The following is a 21,325-nucleotide window of genomic DNA, read 5'->3' as shown; positions in this document are numbered from 1 at the left end:
TTTTGTTTGGGAGGGGTGATGAAGGACAGTAGAAAAGTATTAATATCTTTGAAATTCAAGGCAGTATGCATAGTTTGAATCTATTAAAAAACCACTGGGAAACGATTTCTACCATCTTAAGTTTTTAATACATTTCTCAAGGGTGGAAGGAAATACCTTGACAGATTTAGCACTCAAATTCAAATGAGTATGTGAACAGGTGGCAAAATTTCTTCTCCACCTGCCATGCAACTTTATCTCAAGAAATGTTTCATTTAGCAAATGCTGCTGCTAGCAGGCAGTTCTCTGTTTCAGAGCAGAAAAACAAATGGAGGGGGAGTACTTCTTTGAAGAAAATCTTTTTCTTGATTTTCTTTTTAAATTGTAAGTGTGAGAAATATGTATTTTATTTTTGGGGGGATGGGTGGTAGAAAGCATGAGTGAGTGCATTGATTAACCCACCTGTTTTGTAGTATTGTTTAAACCATTCCTGGCTTTCTTGTTTTTGTTTTGTTTTGTTACTGTTGCTCTTTTCATATATCAAACAACTAGTAACTTTCAGGTATGATAATTATATTAACCTGGGAGCCTACAATATTTGTATAATACTTTAAACACTAACTCAAGAGACTCTATTCTTCTGTTACAGTGGGATTGTGTTATTAGAATACATTGTTAGACTTAACCTCTGAGAAAATGGTGGCAAGCAAAGGGAAGCACTATGAAAACAATTGGTAACTAAATAGAGAAAAGATAAAGATGTTGTTCATATACTTTTACATTTTTACTTCTCTGATTCATCTATTTGGTGTGAGCTAGAAACTAATGTGCCAATGCATGAGTTGGCACACACAGCTTCTACTAAGAGAAGTTATGTTTCCCTGTAATTTTGAAATTAATAATTTCAGGAAGCACTAACATTTTTCCTTCCCAATGAAATTTGACTTGACTCGCCTTTCTGTGTAACATGAATTGGTGTTTGCAGTGATCAAATCAAAGAAAATGAGATGTGTGTTTTATATTTTACCAGGACAACTCCCCATTTTTTAAGTACCAAAGTACTGGTTACAGTGGATTTTGGAAAATTATTGTTTTTGGTATTGGGAGATTATTTGGGCTTTGGACTCAAATGCAATTAAGAGGTGTTCTTCCCTTCCTGTGAAAAGTAAAATATAAGAATGTATCATTCTTTATAGAATCTCTAACAAATTAACCTTCTGCATAACTATTCTTGGTAGAAAATATAGCTGAACCACATTGACAGAGCACTCTTGCTGTGGCCAACCTACCAGGACATGAATACAGTATAAAATACTTCAATATCATGATGTTTGCCATAAAAATAAAAAATAAAAGATTTGTTCATTAGGTGATCTTAAAATTTTTTTCAAATATCTATTTAGATGAACATTCCATATAGACAGTAGGGGTTTAATATATGTCTGCACTAGAAATTTGAGAGAATTCTTTTGCTTTGATAATTTTATAGGTTTAAAGATAGAATCTTTGTTTTAATTTGCATATTCTGGAATACTGATGAAGTTGAAGCATTTTTGTTAACCATTTGTACTTCATGTTTGCGAATTGTGTGCTCATATCATTTACATATATTTCTCTTGGGGTAATTGTTAAAATATGGAAATTTTGAGGCAAGATTACAATGTTGGCATCATTTTGTTAACATACAACAGTTGTTTAAGACGTTTTTCCCCTTTGTCTTGAAACAATAGTGCAAAGAAATGCCATAGTCTGTGTATGTTCAGTTTGACCGTATTTGCAATTCTTTTAGCAAAATGATTACATGGTGCCTGTATCTCTAACCTTCAAAAAAGTGATTGTTTTCTATGAGCAAGAACCATTGACTGATGCATGCACACTTCTGTGAAAGATTACTTTTAGGCACTGTGGTTGGTCATTGTTTTGAAAATAGCATGTGTCCAATGGAAGGAGTGTCTTGGCAGACATATGTAGACTTTAATATTGTAGGAACAAAGAGATATTTAATTTTTAGAAAGAAAATTGATGAACATAGTCTTTCCCCTGAATACTTTTGTAGTGTTGATGAAATGGGACTATTGGGACAGGATTCATTACATTCTAAGCTTCATATTGAATCCAAATAACAATTGTTTTAAGAAGAATTAATAAATCATTGTTTTTACATGAGCTTATATAAAATGAAAACTTTGCTACATAATTCTTATAAACTTAAAAGCCATTATTCACTTATCCGCTGTAAACACTTTAAATTGATGAATGTGAGGACAGCAGAGGTACTCTATTTGGTAGCCATGGAAGGGTTAGTGGCAATTAATAACCATACTGTGTTTTTGTCCTGCTAATATCACTTCATGGAATCAACCAGAGGACTGGGGAATTGTTTAAAAGAAAAAAATTGATTGAGAAACATTTCACGAGGCACTCGATCTCTCTATATCAAGGTTTCTCAACCTTAGCACTCTTGACATTTTTTCCTGAGAATATCTTTGATGTACGGAACTGTCTTGTGTGTTATAAGATGTTTAGTAGCATCCCAAGAGATGACAGTAATTGTATTCTCATCTCCCAGTTGCTATAATGAAAAATGCCTCTAGACATAGCTGAATGTATGTGTGTGGGGGGGGCAGCAAAATGTCTTTCACTCCTCCCTCCTTCATTGAGAATCACTGGCCTGTCTGTTGTTTTTAGCCATATGAATTGAAAGAAAAATAAGATTTTCTTTAAATGAGTTGGTTTTTTTTTTGTACGTGGAATTACTCAGATGATCATTCTTTTAAGCATAGTCTCATATAATTGTGGCCTGGGGTTGCAGAGAGGGGTAACCTCCTTGTAATGTTGAAGAACAATGATCTTCACATCCAGTCAATAAACTTAATGAAAAGGAGATGGAAGAGAATATTGAATCTGCTAAGAAGGTTGACATGTCATGTACTGTTACTGATGCAGAAATAATAGGGAGTGTTTTGAATGTTAAAAAGTCAAAAGATACTGACGAAAAGTCATAAAGAAGATGAATTTACTGAAGGCTTCTTCAGCTTTTGAAGTAATTAATTAGAAAGTCAGCTACATTATATTGCCAAGAAAGGACTGCATTTTCACATTCTGCTTTTCAATTTTAAGAGCAAGAGACAAATGACAAGTAAACAAGTTGTTATCTGTAGTTTATTCAAAAAAGTAATTTCCAGGGTATGTCATAAGGGCAATGTTGTTTCAGCTTTACTCCTGTCCCTTTTACATCTGCAGTTTTATAAAAATGATAATTGATAGTCATTTAAGCACTGCATGATGAAGAAATGTCTTTGGAATGATCCACAGAAATGAGATCCTGTATTCATTCAGAGGACATATATTAAGCTTCTCATGCCAGGCTCTGTGTAGAGAATACAGATACTAATAAAAGAGTCCGCTTGAATATCCTATTAAAATAATTCCCAATGAATAGAAATCTTCTGATTAGAGATACTACTCACCATCAATCTCTTTTTTGACTTTTCCAGTTGATTCTATAATTTTAAATGTCTGTTCACAAACAATATTGAGAAATATATGTGAAGATACATAAAACATATCATATATATATATAATTTAAATTTTAAAGCTATTTCTGAAACTCTGGTGAAAGGTTATATTCATTTTCTTTTATGCTCATTAAAACCTTATTTAAATTATTTTCTATTGAATATCTATGCATGTTGAATAAAGCATGGTTATATATTATTGATTCATTTTTAGTTATGCTATGGCACTAATATTTAGAAGAATTGATGTCATACTTAAGGTCAGGATTTTTGCCAATTATTGTAGGATTTAAAACCATTCAGTTGGTGTCAGAATTCAAAAAGCAGGATATTATATAAAATATGCTATAATCTTAAAACTTTTTTCCCCATTAAAATTGATTAGCTCAATTTATAGGTATTTTAGAAAAAGTGCAACCTGTGTGATATTTGATAGTCCAATCAGAAAAGCAAATAATTCAAAATTTAGGAAATTACAGATAAATAGGAAAAAGTGAAGCAGTTAAATCCATTCTCCTTTTCCCCTAAGGTCAATTTTAGTAGTCTATATTATGAATGCACAATCCAGTTAAGAGATATGGCCTCTGTACTCAAAGGCAGGTGATCCAGAAATAGTTTTAGCCATCTATAACCTAAGGAAACACAAGGCCTCTTCTAAAGAAAAATGAAAGGCCATTCCATGAAGGCCAATTTTTATTGTAACCTATGTGGGACTTTTGATTATCAAATATACTGTCATAGTCTCTGGGCAACTAAGTGAACTGCTCACTACAGTTTCTCCAACCCTTTCTTATGGCCTCTGAGAAAATTATTGTTATAATACATATGTCATTATCTTGTGTTATTTTATTATTCATTTCTTTGAAAAGATGGATATGCTACTAGTATATAAGCCAAATAGTCCCAACCTGAGAGATACTGCTAGAAAAAGATATTGTTTAATGTGTACAATTTTGTTCAGTTGGTGTCGATTAGAACTATTAATACCAGAAGAGGAAGCCATGTATTAATATAACAATGTTCATTTTTGACTTAGATTAATGGGGGATTTGGAGTTGGAATCAGACTAAACCTAGATTCAAATACTGACCTGATCATTTTAATAACATTGTAATTCTAAATTAGTTATTTTAACCCTCTTTTGCTTGCTATCACTGTTATTAATAAAAAGGAGATAATAACAATACCCATTGCACTGAATTGTTTAAGGATTAAATGAGCTTATATTTGTAAAATTTTTGGCAAGGACCTGACACATGTTCAGTGAATGGCACCTATTAGTTTTATTTTTCTAAAATTTCTAATTTTTAAAATTCGATGTTTCAAAGTAAACTTAACTGTGAATAATACAACTTCATAGCATTACTGTCTGAATGGCAAAATATCAAAAGCAAATACTGTGACAATAAAAACACTTGTGACTATAGTTTCAAATGATCTTTTAAGTTTACTTCTCAGTTCTTATCTATATTTTATAAATATATATTTCTTGTATGATACAGAGTGATATGAGCCTTAAATATAGTGAAACACACTTTGGCGTATTCCATAGTAAGATTATTGGCAATAGTGAGATTTTTTTTCTAAGTAATTTCATTTTTGTGAATCATACACATTTTAATTTTATTTTTCTGATTTTAAAAACATTTCAGATCTCTTGTGGAAGAGGAAGACCAACACATGAAATTATCCCTTGGAAGCAGCGAAATGGGCCTCTCTTCCCATTTACAGTCTTCCAAGGCAGGAACCACACGCATCTTTACCAGCAATACCCACAGTTCTGTGGTGTTACAGGTAATCTAAATTGTCCCTTTAGTAGTATTTGCACATCTTTTTAAACATGCCAGGAATTTTGTGGTGTGGAATGCCCATAGTAGGGGATGTGGTGGGTGTGAAGGGGACAGGGATGGAAGGTGTATGGTAAATCTATATTTTCTGCCTAGTTTTACTGTTAATATAAAACTTTAACAAAAGCTTGTTACTTAGAAAAACAAAAAAGAAATACCCACCAGGGGAGATTTTTTTTTTCGGTACTGGGGATTTGACTCAAGTGTACAATACCACTTAGCTATATCTTTAGCCATTTTTAATTTTTTTAAAATTTTAAGATGGGGTCTTGCTAGGGCCTTGCTATGTTCCTGAGTCTGGTCTCTAACTTGTGATCCTCCTGCCTCAGCTTCCTGAGTTGCTGGGATTATAGACATGTGCCACTGCACCTGACAACCAGGGGAGAAATCGTGTGTGTGTGTGTGTGTGTGTGTGTGTGAAAAAGGAAAAAGAAACTTTATTGCTTTGCTAGCAAAGGAGAAACACAGGGAACTCCTGTCCCAGAGGCTATGATTCTGCCCTTCTGGGGAGCCAGGGGTTTTTAAAGAGGTGACTCAAAAGCCACATTCCATACTTCTCTGTTGGAGTTGTAATTCACTTGTTAATTTGGGAGATAGTCATTTCTGAGATCTTCTGGTACCATCGACAAAGTCTGAATTACTTTGATCCTGTGATGAGTGTGTGCTCAAGGACAGATAACTCTGCCTAGGATGGGGAAGAAAGGTAATTCTGTTTCCCCTGAGATTAGGAAGGGGGAGAGATTAGGGAGGAGAAGGGAGAGAGGAAGAGGAAGAAACATGTCCTTTTAAAAATAAGTTGCATTGGCAGAGCAGCAAGGGCTATAATCAAAGCATAAAGTGAACACTGTTACTTTTTCCCACTGTCAATTTCTACATTCCATTTCTATGGAAATGTGAGTGACAACATCTCCAAGCTGCTTCCTGCTGAGAGAGGGCGAAGCTGTGGGGGAGTGACCCAAAGTCCTTGTTCTCTATCAGATGGGGTGTGGACAGTTAAGGGTATTCAGTGTCAGGGCTGTTCAGAGGTCCATGGTGGCAGATGGCGGGTGACTGGACAAGGCATACATAGGGCAGGGATCATGCTAGGACAACAATAAACAGGACAGCAAAGCATTACTCTTTTGTAAACAGCACAAAAGCAATTAGTATCTCAGTCAGTCTCTAAAAACCGTGAAGACAGTAACTCATTAAAGCTTAAGATGGGATCTTGATTTGTGAGTGGAGGCCATTTAAGGCTTTAGGAACATTAGTCAACTTGTTGGAAACATGCACAGCATTTAGTTTTTTTAATGGCTCAGGTTTCCCCTTAAGCTGTAGTTAAGATAGCTAATGTCACCTGATTTCTATTAAGTAACTTTCTCATTAGCATTTACCTCTATGTTTAGTAGAGGGATCCCTTTTAACTATTTTTTAGAGCTCTATTGGTAAAGTTAGTTAGGGCTTTTGTGTGCCACATTGCATCTTTTAGAGCAATTTGAGGAACAAATATCAGGACTAGATAATCATACCAGTGAAAAATAGATCAAGTTTATCTATGTAGGAAATTAAGAAGATTCATAAGTCTGTGAGATCAGGCTCAGATTTACTCATGAAAAACTTGTGACTCTGAAGTCATTTGTTATAGTTATTATATGAGAGAAATCTTGCAGTGCTGGGGATTTAACCCAGGGCCTTGTGCTTGCAAGGCAAGCACTCTACCAAGTGAGCTATCTCCCCAGTCCACATGGGAGAAATCTTGATGGAGTAATGTATACTTTCCTGATTAAAAAAATTCCCAGAATTCAATTTGTGTGTGTGTGTGTTTGTGTATATAAAGGACATCTTGCTAGCATATCACTTTCTTGAAGAATATCATATTTGGCAACACTGACTATTACATAGCAGCCTAAGTACATATGACAAGGTCTCTACACTAAATTTTCTAGTTTCTCATTCACAACCTGTTCTCCTAACATCTTTGTCATAGTTCTAAAGATCATGTTTATTTGGTGTATCAACTCATGTGGACAATAGTAGGTGTGAGAGTTGGAATGAAGACTGCTAGATGCAAACCCACTTATAGATTTAAGAAGTAATAGCTAACTAACATGAAGGTAGGGGACAGAAAGCCAAAAGAACACAAACTCCTGTAATCTGGAGATATTTAACATAGGGATTAAGGATTAGCATCTGGAGTACTTTGACCTTTGTGAATATTCACTGACCTCTGTGGGCATTGCTGAATTAAAGGACATCCATAAGTGTATTCTAAATATAATTAAATTATATGTCTTTTCTGTTTAGTAGATAAGGAAAATATATCTTTCTAAATTTATCTTTAAATGAAATCTCCCCAGGTAGATTTCATGCATATCCATGGTTAAAAAAACATTAAATAAATAAACATTATAATAAACCATTATTATAAATATAATACATAGCATAATGAGAGACAGCTTATACTTGTGTTACCTCAGTGTTTAGTGCAATTTCTCTGGGCTTCATTTTTCTTATCTCCAAAATATGACTCTTGACTAGGACATCACTATACTCCCTTCTAGTTCCAATATGTGAATCTAGACAAATCCCATTTTTCCAATATCCCAATTTATTATTTAATGGTGCATAACAGTTGTACAGAGTAGTGAATTTCATTGTGATATATTCATACATGCATATAGCATAGTTTTCCAATATAACAATTTCTAATGGGAGGTGGATTCTAAGGTTCATTGTCCTGTGAGTATCATCAACACAAAAGTGAAATTGTTACAATGGGGAAATATTGAAAATAGATTAAATATCCATCAGTAGGGGAATGATTATATGCATTATGTTGCACCAAAACTATGCAATACTAGGTAGTCTCTAAAAAGAGTGAAATAGGTATGTAGATATTGAATGGAAGAATATAAGACATGAAGTATAAAAAAGTAATGGGGAAAATGTGATATATCTATCCATACAATGGAATGTGATTCAACTATATTTTAAAATTCAAAGCATGATGCATGCTTCCTGGATGAATCCTGAAAACACTATGCTAGGTATAAGAGTCTGGTCACAAAAGTCCACAATTTCTATGATTCCATTTGTATGCAATATTCAGAATAGAGAAATCTATAGAAACACAAAATAAACTAGTATTTGCTTGGAGTTAGGGAAACTGGGAGGGTTTGTGTATAATAGTTCAAGGGAACTCTTTTTGAGATTATGAAAATATTCTAAAGTTCACTGTGGAGATGGTTGCATGTATCTTTAAATATACAAAAACCTGTTCTGAAACTTGCTTCATGCAGTTAAGGCACTGTAGATATCCTTTTATATTAACTATCCCATCCTTGTTTGATATCTGATGATATTAATACATCAATATAAAATACATTTAATAAATTTTAATATTTTATAAAAAATATATATAAAAACCATTGATTTAGTACACTTTAAATAGGTTGTATGTTATATTAGTTATATGTCAATAAAACTGAAAAAGTGATAGGGCAATGTATATTAAGTAATCCTATTTGTGGAAAAATTAGACTACATATATATATATATATATATATATATATATATATATATGAATGTGAGCTCATAGCAAAAGATCTCCAAACATTAGGGAGAATAATGAAAGATATTACTTTTAAAAAATATTTTTTGGAGATGAACACAATACTTTTATTTTATTTATTTACTTTTATGTGGTGCTGAGGATTGAATCTAGTGCCTCACATATGCTAGGCAAGTACCCTACCACTGAGCCACAACCCAGCCCAAGATATTACTTTTTGCTATGCATAATTGTACATTGTTTTAGTTTGTTCACAATGGAAATATTTTCTATATAATTTATTTAATTTAAACAATAGAATGGTCGAGCAAAGTGTAGCTGGATCTTATAGCCCTTGGCTCTGTCTGCTTTGTCTCATTGGTCCAGGCTGGTGGTAAAATTTGTGATATTAGAGTAACCACAAAGTTTATATTACTTGAAAATGATCTTTCTGTAACTAATTTTTTGTTATTTTCAGTAGTGTACAGAATTAGTACTCTATTTTTTTTAAAAAAATCTTACATGCTTTATTTTAAAGTCTATTTAAATCATGTTCTTACAAACTAAGATTTTTAAGTCCAAAAACAAATAGGGAACCATTTTGTATTTAATCTTAGGTGTGTGGTTGTCAAGGGAACAAGCCAGGGAAGTGTTTAATGTATAAATGTTATTACTGTTTTAAAATTAGCAGTAAAACAAAGTACAGCTTGAAAAGACTTTGAAAGTATTGTTGGGAGAAAAGATCCATGGGAAACAAGTGTTCTAAGAAGTCTTAGTCTGCAGGATTGATTACCCAATTGCCTAACTGGAGTAAGATTGACAAGGGGTTCAACTTAAACTGGAATTCTAATTGTACCACTTATTAACTAGTTATACAAGTTTGAGAAGTCACGTACCCTCTCTAGGCCAGCTTCCTTATTTATAATCTGGATGAGAGATATGAAGATTAAATGTCATAATTTATGGAAAAATAAGTTGCATGATAAATATCCATTTATTTTTTGTTCTACCCAACGTAAACAGAAAATATGTCAGAGAAAATGGAACTGATCAGAAGTGATGGGTGAATCAAATAAGGTTTCTGTCTGGTTGGCATGAATGGCAGATTAGTCATCTCCATTAAATAGGCTTCAGCAAACTGGACTGTCAAAGACAGTGCCTAGAAAGACATTCGATTCCTAATAGGCTTGGATTCCTAGAACTCTGAACAAATCCCAGGAGAATCCATGATGGAATTAGCAGTTGCAAATTACTTTTATTGAAATAAAGAAGATTAACCAGGGTTAGCTAAAGTAGTGATTGGTAAATTCAAGGATGCTCTCATTTCCCACACTCCTGGACTGCTGCTAAATCTGTGGTTACTTCTCATGGAAACCTTCAATTCTTTGAATTCTTTAAGGTGACAATATCTTTCTTTTACTGCTTCACCCTACAGTATAATTCTTTGAATCATACCCTTCCTAGCACCTTCAGTTTTAAAAATAATATCTTTATTGATATATGATTCATATACCATAAAATTAACCCACTTAAAGTAAATAATACAATACGATGATGTTTAGTATATTTACAGGATTGTGCAACCATTACCACAGTCAATTGTACATTATTATTACCTCAAAAAGAAACCTGTACTGCTTGGCACAGTGGCCCATATCTGTTTTCCCAGTGACTCCAGAGGTTGAGGCAGGAAAATTGCAGGTTCAAAGTCAGCCTAAGCACCTTAGTAAGGCCTTGTCTCAAAATAACAATAAAAAAGGGCTGGAGATGTGGCTCAGTGGTTAAGTGACTCTGGGTTCAATACCCAATACAAAAAAAAGAAAGAAATCTGTGTATTTGTATTTGTGGCTATGGATATAGCTCAGTGGTAGAGTGCTTGTCTAGAATGTGCAAGCCCCTAGGTTCCAGTCTAGTACCAGCGGGTGGAGAGGGAGAAAGAAGAAATGAAAGAAATTCTTATTTGTTAGCAGTTATTCCCCATCTGCCCCCAACTCCTTCCTCAACTCTTAGCAACCATTAATCCACTATCTCTATAGATCTGCTTATTCTGAGTATTTCATATAAATGGAATCATGTGCTATGTGGTCTTTTGTGACTGGTTTCTTTTACTTAGCATAATGTTTTCAAGGTTTGTCCATATTGTAGCATGCAGCATGCTTGCTTCCTTTCCATGGCCAAATACTATTCCACTGTATTGATATACCACAATTTGTTCATCCACTGATGGATAGTTGAGTTTTCCCACATTTTGACTTATGAATAATGCTGCTGTGATCATTTGTGTAGAAGCATGTGTATGTGTGTGTGGCTATATTTTCATTTATCTTTGGTAGATACTTAGGAGTAGAATTACTTGGTTCTACGTAATTCTTGGTTTAATCTTTTGACAAAATGCCACATGGTTTTTCATAGTGGCTGTACCATTTTATATTTACACTGGCAGTATAGAAGTTTCCAATTTCTTCACAGACTTACCACTGCTTCTTTTTTATTATACTCATACTTTTGGTTTTGATTTGAATTTTCCTGATTTGCTAAGAATGTTAAACTTTTTAAAATTTGTGTTTATGGTCATTTGGATGTGATCCTTAGAGAAATGTCTGTTCAGGTCCTTTGCTCAATTTTTATTTGGGTCATTTGTAATTTTAGTGTTAGGAAGCAATAATTCTTAAATATATTCTAGATACAAATCCCTTATCTGGTCCATGGTTTATAAGTATTTTCTTTGAGCACCTTCGGTTTTATGGTTCTTCATTGTTCTGCCATAACTACTCTGCCAATTTCCAAGTTTTTTCCATTCAACCATGTAATCTTTCCTTCATATATTTAAATAGAGGGTCAAGGCAAATACCTGGAATATTTATTATTTTTTTCACTATCCCCTAAACATGTTTTTTTTTTTTCACATATGAGTGTTGTTACACCCATTTCCTCTCCCTCAAATATCCTTACTTTATTGTATCTGTCTGGTAAGCCCCTATTTATTCATAATGACTCAACTTAAATGATGCCTTTGTATAAGATATTTATTTTTGGCATAAAAAATAAAATTTATTTTCAAAATAAATTTTGATCTGATACATAAAACATAAAAATTGTACATATTTATGGGCTATCATGTGGTATTAGTACATTTATACATTATTTAAGTTAGGTTAGCTGTATCAATCTCCTCAAACTTTCATCATTTCTCTATGGTGAAAACATTCAAAATCCTTTCTTCTAACTTTTGAAGTATGCAGTACAATTATGGTTATATTCATCCTATTATATAATAGCATAGCAAGCTTCTTGCTCCTAACTGTAATTTAGTATCCATTGATCAACTTCTCCTCATGTGAAATGTTTCTTGACCCAAGCAGAGTTAGTAGCTTCTCCTTTATATGAACCATTTAGCCCTTTTTAATATTAACTCTCAGTGAGGTCCTCAAGATCTGGAATAAATTAATTTGGGTGGCAGTTTTTAACTTATTTTCTTATGTACTTGCCTCATTGAAAATTGAAAACAATGTCATGAGAGAAAGGGCAATATTTTTTCTTTATTTTATAGATAAGGAAACTAAATCTCACAGGGATTAGGAGGTTTTTCCAAGTATACATATCCAGTAAATGGCAAGTACTACAACTTGACCCAGATATGCTGACCTTAAATTTGCATTTATGTATCTTCTAATCTGTCTGTAAACTGCATTACCTTTTAAAATACAATGTCGATAAAGAAACTGTGGTATATATATATACAATGGAATATTACTCAGCTATAAAGAATAATAAAATTATGGCATTTGCAGACAAATGGATGAAATTGGAGAATATCATTCTAAGTGAGATAAGCCAATCTCAAAAAAACAAAGGACGAATGATCTCACTGATAAGTGGATGATGATATATAATGGGGGTGGGAGGGAGGCAAGAAGGGAGGAAGGAGGAACTGTATAGAGGGAAAAGAGGGGTGGGAGGGGTGGGGGGGAAGGAAAAAAATAACAGAATGAATCAAACATCATTACCTTATGTAAATGTATGATTACACAGATGGTATGCTGTTACTCCATGTACAAACAGAAACAACATGTATCCCATTTGTTTACAATAAAAATAAATTAAAAAAATAAAATACAATGTCTATAAATATTGTGTATTAACTCTAAGTGTACAAACATACTAATGAAGGCTAAAACATAATTTGGCATGAATGATAGAGATTTTATTCTTGATTGAAATAGAATTATGCAGATTATCTTCTTGCCTGTCTGCCCTTCCCCTCTCCTGCCCAAAAGAAACAAAAATAAGATAAAAGTATTAACTGACAGTTTGAAGCATTCCTGTTAGGACAAGGAGGACATAATGAGGGTACCATGCTTCGGTTGGTGGTAATGTTTGTTAATTGTATAATACTTACATAGGTGGGAAGAAATCATTTCCTGATTAGTGGCTATTCTTATTGAAACCTATAAGAGCTTGAAAATACCTCCCTGCTCTGGCTAGCTAGGTTGCTAATTGGCATTTTCTCATTTTAAAGATTATTGCCTATAAAACTGCTCTTCCCATGTTTTTTTCCATTTTAGCTATTCATTTTCTCTCTCTAATTTTAGTCCTAAAGTCAAAGTAAGATATAATTTTATAGCCCTAAGTTATTATGTAGCTAATAGAACGTTAAAGAAATGGGTTATTCCAAAAGCCTATACAAATAAGTGTGTATTGCGTTCCACTGGATTAACTTCATAGAATGTTTTTCCTAGTGTAAATGTTTGGGTTGCTGATCATGCTGTGTCAATGAACTGTACCCTATTTCAAAACTTCCTGATGATAAGATAAGCAGTTTAAAAACTATACTGTTAACATAAGAAACAAAAGCAAAATGACCAGGAGAAGTTACATTTTACAGAAGAAGAGTGCAAATAATTTAGATTATTGAGATTTCTATGAAAATGATACTTTCCTTCATTTCTTCTCAACTTCTTAAGGGCATCTAGAATATAAGGAAATGAGTCTGTAGGTTTTCCTGGGAAAAACTCTTGGGATACTCAAGTTAAGGTACAATAAGTTAATCTTATATTTCTAATTGAATGTGTATCTTTAGGATATAAGTTGAAAGACTGTGTTACTTTTTAGGTCACTTTAGTGTGTTATTATTGTGTTCTCTCAATTGAGTATTTTTGGTTATTTAGCATGTGTTGATAGGACTGACCCATATTAATTTGAGTCAAAATACTTTAATACATAAATTCAATTTATGGTTGTTATATATTAATTCAGTTTGATATTAATTATTAATTTGTATCTTGCAAACTTAATAAACTATAGGAGGTTTTTAGAGCTTCTGTAGGATTTTCAACATAGACAACCATTTCACCTATAAAGAAAAATGGTTTTATTTCTTCCTTTCCAGTCTTTTATTTCTTTTCTTCTTTTATTGCACTGTGTAGAACTTCCAGAAAAAATGCTGAATAGGAGTGGTGAGACTGTATATTCTTGCTTTGTTTTTGATGTTGATGTTGTGGGAAAAGCATTCAATCTTTGGCTATAATGTTACTTGTAGATTTGAGGAAGTTCCTTTTTATTTTTAGTTAGCTGGGAGTCCCCACCCCCAATTAGGAACAAATGTTGAATTTCATCTAATATATTTTTATAGGTATTGAGAATATTTTATCATTTTTTTTAGTCTGTTAATATGATCAGTTTTATTGATTGACTTTTGAATACCAAAGCAATCTTGTATTAGAGGCATAAACTCTCCTTGGTCATGATGGAATGCCCTTTTAAAATATTGTTCAATTTGATTTGATAAAATTTTGTTGAGAATTTTTATATCTGTGCTTCTTATGAATTTTGATCTTGGTTTTCTTTAGTTGTCTTTGTCTGGTTTTGTAATTAGTGCTAGGAGCTGAGGATATAACTTAGTAGTAGAGTACTTACTTGACTAGCTTGTGCCAGGTTCTGGGTACAATCCTAAGAAGAAGAAAAAAATATGTAGCGCACACCTGTAATCTCAGCAGCTCAGGAAGCTGAGGCAGGTGGATCTTGAGTTTAAAGCCAGCCTCAGCAACTTATCGAGGCCCTTAGCAACTCAGTGAGACCCTGTCTGTAAATAAAATTCAAAAAGTGCTGGAGATGTGTTTCAGTGGTGAGTGTCCCTGAGTTCAGTCATCAGTACAAAAAAATAAAAAGAAAAGAAAAAAAGATGATTCTGGCCATGTGGAATAAATTGGGATATATTCCCTTCTAATAATCCAGATGTGTTTGTGAAGTATTGGTGTCCTTTCTTCTTTTGATGTTTGGTTTATCTTACCAGTGAAACCATCAGAGATTAGAGTTTTCTTTGGGGGAGGATTTTGAATTCAAATTCAATTTTATAGTAGTATCACTATTTGGGATTTCTGTTTCTTCTAGAATAAACTTTAGGAGCTGTGTCTTTTAAGGAATTTGTCCATTTCAATTGAGTTTTCAAAATTTTCAGCATGCAGTTGTCCATAATTCCTCATCATCCTTTTAGTAGTGATATTACCCCCATCAGTCCTGGTATTAGTAATTTGTATTTTCTGTCTTTTCCCCTCTGGTCAATCTGGTCAAATTTTTTATGTTCATGGACCTTAAAGAAGCAGCTTTTGGTTTTATTGTGTTTTCTTTGGCTTGTATTTCATTGACTTCCACTGTGATCTGTTATTTCCATTCTTCTTCTTAACTTGTAATTAATTTGCTCTTTAGTTCAGGTTTCCTAAGGGGGAAATTGTGATCTTTCATATGAGAATTTTATTTCCTAATATAGTCATTTACTGCTATAAATTTCCTCCTACATACAGCTTTAGCTGCATCTGCTACTTTTCAATACATTGTATTTGCGCTTAGCTAAAAATGTTTTCTAGTTTCCCATTTAGCTTCTTCATGGGTTATTTAGAATTATATTATTCAATTTACAAATATTTGGGGACTTCCCAGAGACCTTTCTGTTTCTGATTTGTAATTTAATTAAACTGGTTGAAGAACATACTTTGTATGGTTTAAATATTTTAAAAATTTCAAAATTGCTTTACATTTAAAAAACACTGGTATTTTAATTCATGGTATGATCTGTCATGGTAAAAGTCCTATACGTGCCTGAAAATAATTTGCATTCCCTTATTGTTTGGTGAAGTATTCTATAAATTTTAACTAAATTAAGTTGGTTTATATAGTTAAGTCTTCTGTATCCTTATTGATTTCTGTCACTTTTAAAATCAGTTTTTGAGAGAACAATATTGAAATCTACCACTGCAATTGTGAATCTGTTTATTTCTCTTGGTAGTTCTTTCAGTTTTTGCTTCATATATTTTGAAACTCTCTTAATACACATAAGCATTTAAGTATTTTATACTCTCTTGGCAAAATGATACTGTTATCACAAAATGACTCACTTTATCCCTAGAAATAATCTTTGCTCTGAAATCTATTTTGTATGATATTATAGTCACGCCAGCTGTGTTTTAGTGTTTACTTGGTATATATGTTACCATCCCTTTAATTTTTATTTTATAAATTAGAAAACAGCAAAAAAGTGATTATTATTTCATATAATTTTATGTGTTTAGTAGATGTACAGTTTAATTTAATCACTATGATGATATCCTTTCCCAATTAATTTCCCAATTGACAAGGTTTTTTTTTTCATTTACTTTTAAGGCTTCAGAGTTGATGCCAGAGCAGCATTTATTGTAGAGTCAGCTTTTCCCCAGTACTGAGGCAAAATTCTTTTGTGAACTCTAAAGCCATAACGTTATAAGCTTTCCATTCTTATGGTTTAAACAGGAGCTCTTCCCAGCCCTTTGTTAGTCTTATAGATTGTTCCATATTCTCTTTTTGAGTCTTTCGCAAAATTCTCTTATTTTTATTCACCTGCATCTTCAAGAGCTATCTGAAGTCCTCCGTGCAGATTTCTCATATATTTTGCCCTACAAATTTAGTTGCCTTGGTCTCCTCAGACTCTTCGGTCTTGGGAAAAAAGCTGGGTTTTACCTGAGTTCCCACTCCCTGTACCTATGCCTGGGATCTCTAGGCAGTAAATTGTGACAATTATAGAGCTCACCTTATTTGTTTCTTTTCTTTTATAGATACCTCTCCTTTGAGTATTTTAAACTGATATTTTCATACTTTTTTTTAGTTTTAAAGTGTTTCAGAGGTAACATAAAGCCAATGTCTGTTATTCCATCTTCACTGAAAACAAATTTATAGGCTATAATTAAGTGCTAAATTATGAAACCCAGACTGAAGGTTCCTAATAATTTTAAAGGAGATTTGTTTGGAGATAGCTTTACAAAGGAGGTCAAATTTGTGTTTGAAGGAAGGAAGACATTCCATGTGAAAAATAATGGCACAAATGAAAGCTCTGGAAATGGAGTAAGCCTGCATTTTTACCAATGAGACAGTATGGAGAACTGGATAAGATGATTTAGAGTACAAAGGGAAATAATAAAAATAAGGTTGGATAATTGGGTTGGGGCCAAATCAGAGAAGTCTTTGAAAACCAGGAGTTGTGATAAAATACAGTGATAGGGAACCATTAGAAATATTCTAAACCCTGAGTGGTGTTATATAATGAGAGCAGAGTTTAATACTTATATAAATTTTTATGTTCAACCTGTATATTCATTTTAACATAAATACATCTGTTCCCCTTCTCTCTTCTTAATAAAATGAAGAGTGGCCTCATAAAAACATGGTTGATAGTGTTTTGATCAAATACATTCCATGTATTTTAACACTGGAGTTCTTTGCTTTAGTTTCATAGTTCTTTGTTCACAGAACATACTTTTAACCAGTACTTTTTATTTCTCTTTTCAATATACATTTCCTGTTTTCTCTACCTCCTTTTTGAAATGACAGTCATCAAAATTAGATATAATATGCTACTAAGTTATTTTTTAATGCAGAAGTTAGTGGAAAGATTTGCTTATTAGATTGTATTTAAAATACTTTTTCGTTGTAGATGGACACAATACCCCTTATTTTATTTATTTATTTATTTATTTATTTATTTATTTATTTATTTATATACAGTGCTGAGAATTGAACCCAGTGCCTCACACATGCTAGGCAAGTGCTCTACCACTGAACCACAACCCCAGCCCCTATTAGATTGTTTTTTCAACACCTGACAGTATCAATAAAGCTTTTCCCACAATGGAATTATATTTCATGTGAAAGCTTTTTACATCCAATCAACTTTTTAAGTAAACTATTTATATCTTGTCTGTTTTCCATATTATAATTCTGTAATGCCAACTCATTCTCTTCTGTTTTAATATGGTTATTATAAAGTTTACCCTACTCATTTAATATATTTTAGTCTTTCAGGATAGTAAATATGTACCTCCCTCTATTTAATAGCATTTAAAGTTTTGATACATTGGGTAAATTTAATTTGGAGGAGGAAAAAAACATTTTAATGCCCTTCTTTCTCTCAAAAGGATATGGAAGATAAAAAGAAGAGGATATGGGAAGATTTATAGGAGATAGAAAGGGAAATATTAAAGACACTGATAGCAGACAAATCCCTCTTAAAACCAAGGTCCTGAAGAAATAGAAAAATATAGAACTAAGATAAGTGTAGAGACAGATAAATGAATTTAAATCAACATAAGCAGTTTTAAGGACAGTCTAGAAAACCAATTGGAATTGAGCAATTTACATAAAGCAGAATTGTTTAGGTATATAGTTGATAAGCATATGGAGATAGACAACATAATTTATAGAAATCTTATGAGAAGAGTGAATACAAATTTGATGGAGGAAAATGATTTTGCAATGAAAGGATATATTTTGAGTATGCAAGCTATCTTTGTGACTTTTCCTAGAGATAAATGGGAGAAAAGATTATGAATGAGAGTAAAAATAAGTATACTGAAAGCAGGTGGACAGTGTGGAGAATGACCTCCTCTTTTAATGTATGTACTCCACTAGAAGGTGATAGTATTAAAGCTATTTAGAGAAATGACTACCTTCTTCTATCCAACAGTGTGTGTTATGGAAAGAACTTCTCTTTAAGCAGATCTGGGATATCCAGAAAAATCATATACAAATAAAATACCAGCAGTCTGTAAGAAAATATTCTGAATTGATAGATCTCATTTTGATAAAGATAGCAATAATCAAATAAAATTGGTAAGTAAAAAATTGGATGGTGAGATTATTCATTTATGCATATGAAAATAAAGATTGTGAAATGTATAGAAAGCAAACTACTTTACATGCAGTGAAAATAAGTACAAAACCTCACAAAAGCAGACAATTTGCCAAAGGTAGATAAATTAAGCTTAGAATAGGAAACACTTAAAATGTCAGATTTTTTTTTTCTTTTGGAATGCCATATTATACTGATAAAGGGTAGAGTATTTTTTACAATAGTGTAAAAAGATGCAAATGATCAAATTTGCCAGAGGGTAAAGTTTATTTATGTCTTAGTAGATCTGAGTTGTTCAGATTTTGAGGATTGTGTCTCCATGTGCAATTTAATGTAATGTGGACAAAATAAGAAATGATATAGTTAATGATACAAGAAGCATTAGCCATACTTTTTTTTCAAAGAAAAAAGAAGAAGTAATAAATAGTAGGAATGGAGCCTATTGTGTTATTCAATTCTAAATGTAAAATACTTGTAGTAATATTTACAAGGCAGGAGAGCTAGCAAATAAGCCAAGAAGATTTTTTTGTTGTTGTTTTTGTTTTAATGGAAGGAAATAACTGACTGGATACAGTCATTGCTTTTGAATAAGTAGACCTTGAATTCTTCCCAAAGATTACATTTGCTTTAGAGGAGATTCAAAAATTATTTGATGAATGAAAATAAGGGAGGAAGACACACAGTACCTAGTCTCATCTTACTGATATCTGACATCTCCTTTTTACTAGTACCTAAGGCATGATATTTTTCCCAAGAAAAATCAAATCTTTTAGCAGGAGCTATCAAAATGTTAAAAATGCATATGTTATCTAGCCAACAACTCTATTTCTGAGAATATCTCCTACAAATATACTTACAGAAGTTTCTGTGTGTGCATGTGTCTGTGTATTATATACATGTGTGTGTATATATATATGTACATATATATATATATATATATATATTCATTGCAGCATTGCTTGTAATTTCAAAAGTTGAGACACAGTCCAAGTGTTCAACTAGAGGGGAATGGATGAATAATTTGTGGTGTGTCCCCACTATAGAATACTTTGCATCCTCTAAGAAGAACTAATTAAACCTATGTGCAGAGAGCTAGAAGATTGCACATATTATCTGCTCAAGTGAATTTTAAAATGCACAGCCATGTATATGTTATCCCACTTGAGGGTGACTTTCAGTTTTAAAATTTTTTTTGTATTTTGACTTTTAAAAGCGTATATTTAAAGCATTTAACCTAAAAATTATTTGAGGGAGTTAAAAATAACAACAAAAACAATAAAGCTATGCCTTTTGGAGTCAAACTTTTCTCTCCAAACTCTGCCTGGGTTTCTTCACTCTTATCCTTTACCATCTACACAAATAAGCACCTTAAGCATAGTTCATTTTATTATTGGGAGAGGTTTCACAAATAAATTTCTACTTCTGAATTAACTTGTCAACAAGGTGAAAGTTCTGCCAGTTGTGACTTTGTGGCTTTAAAGTACCAAATGATAGCTTCTGGATAAAAGTTGGTTCATTTGTTGAATTCAAATATGCTAGTTCCTAAACTCTTCCAGCTGAGGGACATCTTAGTTGCTTGACTGTCATACCCCACTTCAGTGTACTCATTCATTACTTCCTGATGCTCACTTATATTTGAAAGGTGATTCTTGTAAACATATTACACATTATATTTCATATATGAATCTTAAAAGAGTTACTTTTTGCCTTCAGCATGAGAATATTCCCCCAAAATTGATGTTTCTTTTCCAAGATGAGCTATTATTCTTTTTCTTCTCCTTTTTTGAATAACAGGCTAATAGATGAAGTGGCGGTCATGGAGTATATGTTTGTGTTTACAAAGTCAAAGGCACATTTTTGAAAGATATTTTATTTGTGAACAAAAGCATATGTCATTCATCATGGGAGCAAGACAAATATGATATATAATCCTGTTCTAAAATATATGTATAATGTAGGACTGTTTTTCATTCCCTAGAGGGAAGGTAACTGGATCAGATAATTTCTTTGTAGTTTCAGTTCTGTAGCTTCAATTATTTACCTTAAAACATAATTTTTAAATTATAATGAGAAGTTTAGACTAAGGATTATATTATACATATATGTAGAATCAATATTTTAAAAAATGTGTTCTTAGTATATTATACCTTTTGCTTCTTAAATCTGTGAATAATAACTTTATTTAAAGTTTTACTTGTGGTCATTAAAATATGAACTTGATTCAGTAATCCTTTGTATTAGTTCTTATTGTATTACATTATTATGTTTGTACAAATCAATTTATATCTCTGTCTTCCCA

At 32.5% G+C, this 21,325-nt stretch overlaps 1 protein-coding gene across 7 annotated transcripts in view; it reads left to right on the top strand.

The window, feature by feature from the left end:
• Positions 1 to 21,325, top strand: part of Klhl13 (kelch like family member 13) — a 172,072-nt gene that overhangs the window by 126,603 nt on the left and 24,144 nt on the right. For all 7 annotated transcript variants that reach the window (XM_047535775.1, XM_047535771.1, XM_047535777.1 and 4 more), the window contains one exon: positions 5,150 to 5,291. In XM_047535775.1, the coding sequence (XP_047391731.1) occupies positions 5,150 to 5,291 (142 nt within the window). The remainder of the gene's footprint in view (positions 1 to 5,149; positions 5,292 to 21,325) is intronic.

Source organism: Sciurus carolinensis, chromosome X (genome assembly GCF_902686445.1).
Source record: "Sciurus carolinensis chromosome X, mSciCar1.2, whole genome shotgun sequence".
NCBI classification, from domain to species: domain Eukaryota; kingdom Metazoa; phylum Chordata; class Mammalia; order Rodentia; family Sciuridae; genus Sciurus; species Sciurus carolinensis.
The sequence above is the reverse complement of the archived record's forward strand: the minus strand, read 5'-3'. Positions and strand labels throughout refer to the sequence as shown.